This window comes from Gavialis gangeticus, unplaced genomic scaffold, assembly GCF_001723915.1.
Source record: "Gavialis gangeticus isolate Ggan-Ray unplaced genomic scaffold, GavGan_comp1, whole genome shotgun sequence".
NCBI lineage: Eukaryota > Metazoa > Chordata > Crocodylia > Gavialidae > Gavialis > Gavialis gangeticus.
In genome coordinates, this window is record NW_017728993.1 from 18,348,746 (window position 1) to 18,356,023 (window position 7,278).

The window sequence follows — 7,278 nt, forward strand, 5'->3', positions numbered from 1 at the left end:
TTGAAATGATATAAAGGGGCAAACCCACAAAAGTAATTAAATTGGACAGAATGGTTATATATCAGTTACTACTGAAAAGAAAGTGAGTTTAAACAGCATCTAAACTATGATATATGCTTACCTTTCCAGATTTTTATGTTATACATAATACTTGGTATTTCATAGTTTCTAGGGTCGGAAGGGACCTGAACACATCATCAAGTCCAACCCTCTGCCCTGGGCAGGAACAAGTGCTGGGATCATAATACCCTAGCCAGATATCTATCCAACCTCCTCTTGAAGACCCACCAGGTAGGGGATCTAACAAAATTACAAAGTGTGCATCAGCACAATGTAGGCATTAATAACACAGTAAAATCATTTTTGTGGTCTGTGATGTAATGAAGAATTATGGCTTTTGCTTGATAAAAAATATAATTGTAGTTTGTGTTGCAAATTATATTTTAGAAATGCAGACTAATAAATTGCTTTTGTGAACCGTGACATCATCAGTTAGTTCTTGAATCAAACCACTGCAGTTTTGGATACTGAGCTCTCTGTTGTAGAAGCCCCATCTTGTGGACAACTGCCTTAGGACAGGACATTATCACAGAATTCTTGCTCATTTCCAGAATGTCCTTTGAAAGGGAAGTGGATTTATGGCTTTTATTGGGATTTGAAAAGGCCTTTTCTTGAACCTTTTTATTTCCAAATCTGTTTGCAGAGGTCCAAAGCAGAAATACCATTTGAGTTCCCCAAATTAAAATGTCTGAATTATCTCAAATGTAAGTGCATAATTTACTTTTCAAGGAAGCATTGTGCTTCATCAGAAGTTATGGATACAACCCTAGGTTCCAGAAAGGCCAGTTTTACCTCCAGTTTTTTTTTTATATGTTACTCTTTCTCCTCCATCCATATAGCCAGGATCTTCCTTATTTCCTAAGAAGGGAAAGTTTGCCAGTGGAGGCTGCTTGCATCCCTGGAAATGGTGGGACAAGCATACGAGGGAGGAAAAAAGCTTGAGCTAGGCATCATGTACCAGTAAATCCTCTTAAGTCAGCAAAGGAGAACAGATGTTGCCATGCTAGCAGGGGACTGTGTGACTAAGCTGTCTGAGAAGTAAAAGAGGCTCACAGGAATATAGTAAGATGCTCTATATTTTACAACAGTTTGACTGGATTTGTTTGATGGCTATCACAAGCCACAGGAACAACCCAGTAGTTCGAACTGAGGGAGCTATGAGCAAAACTTGACTTTTATATATTTATGCTAGATTTTATATTATAGGTCAAAACTGTATTTTACAAATAAATTTTACTTCCTGTCATTTTAGAAATTAATATGAGACAATTTCTTATAAATTCTGAAGTTATATTTTATTGTTTTCTAACTGTGGCTAAAGTAAGATTTTCATCCCTCAGTACTCCATTCAGGCATTTCCTCCAGACCACTAGGTGATAACATAAATAGACAAAAATAGTTGCACTTACAGATAACATTCTCAATCAGCTAATGAGAACATTGGCTAAAACTAAGAGTTATTTTAATGACATAGACACATTATAAACAGATAAATTAGAGATATCTGATTTTAATCTTAAACATATTTGCTGATGTGCCACCTAACTCGCTCCTTTATTTCCTACTTGAAGCAGAAGCCTCACCCAACTAGACTCCTGTATCATTTAAGGCAGGAGTTTTCAACCTTTTTTTAAGTGTACTCTGGGGGGCAGGGGGTGGTGAACAGCTGGACATGGAGCGGAGGGAGAGGAGGAGTGGCAAGCGGCTGGATGTGGCATGCAGGGCTGGTGGGGAGGCAAGTGCTCTCACCCTGCCCCAGCCCAGCTCCTGTGAGGCAGCAGTGCGGGGTGACAGTGCTCCATCCCCGCATACCCCCGGGACCTTTCAAAGTACCCCCAGGGGTACATGTACCTCCAGTTGACAACCCTTGATTTAAGAGATGGAATATCTTCAAGGGGTCAGAGAAAGTAACAGAAATTCTAAGAAGGGTTCAAATTCACAATTCCAACCAAGACCCAGATGAAGGAGATTTTGAGGTTGTCGATCATCCAAGGTAAGAATGGTAGGCTGAGAGGAAGGCTTCCTGAGGCTGGAAGGTTTGCAATTAAAAAAAAATATATTTCTTGATGTAGGAAGAGACCTCTATGGAATGCATGCTACCTCATCATTAAAAGAGTGAAAGAGAACAGCAGTTCTGGTCATGAATGACTGGTGCCTCCTGGGACTTGGGGGGCGAGCAGCGACTGAAGCCAACTGTGACTCTGGTCGCGGCCAATCTCGTGGGGGGGGCACATGCCTCCCCGTGGCCCTCCTACACATTGCCTATGGTTCTGGTCTTTGCATCTCAAGAAGTATATAGTAGAATTAGAAGGGGTGCAGAGAAAGGCAGTCAAGATGATCAGGGCTATGAAGCAGATGCCATACCAGGAGAGACTAAAAATGGCAGGACTCTCCCGTTTGGAAAGGTGAGATATGACAGACGTCTATAAAATCATGAAGGTTGTGGAGAAACTGAACAGTTATTGACTACATCCCAGAATACTAGAACTAGGGGACACCCACTGAAATTAGCAGTAGACAAGTTTAAAACAAACAATAACAAGTATTTTTGCAGGCAGCACATAGTTAAGTTACAGAATTTGTTGCCACAGGATGATGTAGAGGAAGATATTACAGCCAGTTTTAAAAAGGGATAAGACAAATTCATGGATGATAGATCCATTAATAGCTATTAAACAGAACAGTCAGAGATTTTCCTCTGATGTCCCTAAATCAATGATGGTGAATGCCATGGAGGGTATAATGGGATGGATCACTTTTGACATGTCCTGGTCATATGCTCTCTACAGCATGTATTATTGCCACTGTAGGAAGAAGATACTAGGTTAGATGGATCAGGGAAGGCACTGATTGGGGAAGGGGGAAGAGGTAATGATTGTCTAGAACTCTAAGGTAACAGGTGAATCCACAGTAGCCTACTAGGGCTAGGATTTGTGAACTTCAGGTTGAGGAACAGGACTGTTTATTGTTCTAGAAAGAGTGCTCTGGAAAGGAATGCATGCTGTGTCAGCGGTTTCTTGTACAGTTGTTAGGACATAGTTTTAATGTCACCATACCAGACCCAGGAAGAGAGAAAACATATAGTTTTATATTTTAAACTATAATTATTTGTACACACTTACACCAAACCCATAAAAGAAACTGAGAAAGTGGCTGCATCAGGACAGCAGAGCATAAACTGCCCTTAAAGGAATGCTTTAGATTAACTTTAAATTCACTTATTGTATGCTCTTTTGTCAATATGTATACTTCAATAATCTGCAATAGCACATCATCTCCAAAGCTGAACTATAAAGTATACAAGTGTTTAGTTATTAATGCTGCAAAATAATATGTAGTTGCACCAGCCTTATTTTGTAAAACCAGGAAGCTAACGGCTGTGTAAAGATGAACTAACTCCACTGAAGAAAACAGTATTACACGGGTAAAAAAAGTTATGTAATATGTAAATTATGTAACTATGGAGAAGTTAAGAATGAGGCTTATAGGCAAAACACTAGTATTTAAGGATGGGCCAAAATTAAAAATGTAGAGAATCAACAAGAAGGTCATGTTAATGAAAATAAATCTTCATCTTCATCTCTTTACTTTAGTGGAAACATTTCAGTAAAATGCAGTTTTCTTTACTAGCCTCTGTACTTTTTATTCTTTTAAAATCACTATTTTTCATGTAATATTCTTACTGCCACTACAATCTTATGAGACTTAATAGTAATTTTATATCAAGAAGTTCGACAACAAAATATAAAGGGTCAGATCCATAATAAATTTATGGCAAAGTATGCTAGCTGAGGATAAAGCTTGATGTATAAAGTTACTACATGGCTGAGAATATATTTTCCTTGGACTTTTAATTTGTTTAGTAGTAACATTTGAAGGCCTTCTGTTACAATTTCATTTTCTATGACTTTGCAATGGTGATTTCTAATCAGGTTTGGTATTTACTTTGGAGATTTTATTTTTCTTTATTTTATTTTAGCTTTCAACAGCATAGACTATTGCAGGCTGGACTCTTTAGAAGTTATAGTACCTGTTGCTGCTGCTGCTTGATTTTTGCTTGCTTCCTGTCATACATAAAACAGAATGTTACCAAATCATTAGCATGTTAAAAAGTAAGTTTTATTTGATTTGATTTGCTAATTGTGTAAAATTACCATATAGAAAAATATGATTAACAAAGCCACCTTTAATGCTTTCCTAAAAGTGATTTCTTTTTAGATGTATTCCAGGACTCAGTCACTACTTACAAACAGACTTTTAGCTACATGATTTAAATGGAACATTTGGATTTAAACATTTTTGAACAAGGCACAAACCATTCTTGAAAAGCAGGAATAGTAGTTTGGGTAGGCTGAATTTGCTTCTTCAAAGTTCTGGTTTGTATACAAGACTACACAGAATAGATTTTCACTTAACAGGTCTCCAGATCGACAGGATAAAATGTCATAGTAATTAACAAAAAAAGTGAACCAATGAAATAATTAAGTGCTGAAATTAAAATAATTAATTCCAGTTTATGCTTAATTTTGTTACAGTTGATAAACAGACCAGTGTTCATTATTGTACAACATACAGTCAAGCCCAAGCCTACAATTCCCTACACTACTATCGCAGAGATGCAAGAAGGGATACTCACAATATGTTACACAGAAGACTTGAAGTTAATTTTAGGTGACATCTCTTTTAATTAAATTAGCTTGGTTAATGGGGTTGCGATAAAGCATACCTAGCCCACTGTTAGGCAGAGAAAGTTTAAATTTCCTTCAAAGAGAACCAGGTTTATAATGTGTCATTTCAGACAGGATTTCCACTTATGTCAGTGGTGGCCAACCTTTCTGGCAGGCATACCACAAATTAAACCCTGGCCTCTACTCAAGTGCCCCTGTTTCCTGTCCTCTAGTCTAGAGGCATACCTGACTAGAGTTTGTGCCCTTAGGTTCCAGTATAGAGGCAAGTGGAACTTGAGTCCTCACCTGTCTGGAGCAGAGCTGGGTGCAGCATGTTGCTGCGAGACAAGATGTCACTGTCAAGAGCCAGGTTCTGTCTTCCCTGGAGCAACAACTGCTGCAGTTTTACACAGTGAGGAAAGTTCTAAACCACTTAATGTGTTGGTGGCTGCAGGACCAGGGAAGAGTTAACCTAGCTCTTGGTGATGTCCTGACACCACCTCTTGCAGCAGCATCCTGCCCCTGCTCCACTCAACACAGCCAGGGGCTCAAGCCCCTTGTCTTTTCCTCCCCACTGCCTCCATCCCAGTGCCCACCTTTACTGAATACCCAGGGTTTGTTTATGTGCTGTGCATAGCAGCTGCCCGTGGCACTCATGGCACATGTGCTACAGATTGGCCACCCCTGACTTAGGTTTATCAAGAAGGGTATTTAAAAATAGGGTACATCTTACAGGCTCTCAAAGGAAGTGGGCAAGTCTTGAAGAGCCTAGAAAATTAACTGTATCAGTGTACTTTACTTTTCCTTCTCTTCCTAATATAGGAGATGAAGCCAAGAGACTTGTAAACCAAGACCTGACCAAGAAACATGGAGAGCTTAGAATGCTGACTGCTTTATCGTCATAAAAGGACTTCCACTTTTTTGCCACAGACCAGATGAGATTGTTTATTCTTTTCCCCTTACCTTACATTATTTCAGGGTTTCAAGAGTCTGTCCTACATGTTTAAACTGGCTGGGACAAATCCTCCATAATGAAATGTATTTGTACTAAATTCAAATGGACAAGAGAATGAAATACATTTTGGAAGAGGGTGCTTCAAATATAGTGTTGAGGCACAATGGTTTTTATTTTCCTTGAACATGAAGGCAAACTACAACTTTTAAATTTATTCTTTGTCAGCAGTTGTTGTTTGGCTATATAATTAGTACCACCTGCCTGTTCTTCTTAACATGAAACTAGTTCCGTTGTTCAAATATGTTAGCAGGTTTTTACATTAAGGTTTGAGCCACACACATTTCCACAAGACCCTCAACTGCCCTAGCCCTCCATCAGTATCTCATCAAATAGATGGGCTTTGAAGTGTGCATGGAATTCAGCAAATTCAGACTACCTTGGATTGGACTGGCAAAAGAGGAGAAAGAGCATTTTAAAGGAAAGGATTTGTCAAAATCTACTTGCAGTCCTCTTATTCTGTATGCCATGAGATCAGGTTGGCTACCATCTATGAACTTAAAAGTAGAGAAAGGGAAGAGACAGAGGGTGGAGGAACTGCTTGTTCTTTTAAAAGGTGATTTCCTCATACATTGGCTTTATCTTTGGACTGCAGAGATAAAATCTGAGACTAAGTGGGCGCATCTACATAAGATGCTAACTGCGCAGTAGTCAAATAATACCACACAGTAGCATGTAACAGTACAAACAGTGCTCATACACTACCGCACAGTATTATTAGGCTACTGCACAGTAGCATCACTAAAAAGGCGTTCGCTGGTGCTACTGCACAGTAATTCCAATTCCTGTGCATTTATTTAGTACTTGTTTATTTAGTACTCAAGTACAAGTACTTGATTATACAAGTACTAAATAAATGCGCAGTAACCGCTGCACAGTCTCATGTAGACGCATGCACTGACTCGGGTTTTCTAAGAAGGAATACTGTCCCCCACATGCGTGCTTTTCCTTCTTTACCATTGGTTTGGAAAGCAGAGAAAACATCCAGAGTTTGGATGTTTTTCTAGTTCTTTTATAGACTCTTGCATATAAGTAATACCCCTTTGGAGCCTTCTAGTTCTTTTATAGACCCTTGCATATAAGCAATACCCCTTTGGAGCCTTCCTTGCCACAATGGAATTCAGTTAAATATCTGGTCTCCACCAGCTCTGAGATTAAGAAGCAGTAAAAATCAGGGTAGGAAAATGGTCCAGGATGCAATTATTCTATTCTCAAGTAAAGGAGAAGACTGTCAGCACTGTCTTGGTTGTTTTGATTCCTTCCTTGGCCTTTTTGACTCCTGATTTTCCAACGATATTAAGGGTACAGAGATTTGCCCAGGGCATTGTAACATGTGTCCAGCTGGTAAGTCTATGGTGGGGGGGAAGGGATAAGGGGCGGAGCAGATTGAGGCCCCCCAAGGTGAGGGAGGGAGGGAGTGGGGCAGGGACAGGGGTAGGGGCAGGCACTGCCAAGCCAGGGCAGTGAATGTGACCCTGGAAGTGGGATAGAGCCACGAGTAGCTTGTCCGAGAGGTGCAGAAGGTTTGGGGGAGGGGAA

General features: G+C 39.7%; 1 protein-coding gene across 1 annotated transcript in view; it reads right to left on the reverse strand.

Moving 5' to 3' along the window:
- Positions 1 to 7,278, reverse strand: part of LOC109286669 — a 48,261-nt gene that overhangs the window by 14,353 nt on the left and 26,630 nt on the right. Inside the window, exon 5 of the mRNA XM_019501326.1 lies at positions 4,091 to 4,124. Within this exon, the coding sequence (XP_019356871.1) occupies positions 4,091 to 4,124 (34 nt within the window). The remainder of the gene's footprint in view (positions 1 to 4,090; positions 4,125 to 7,278) is intronic.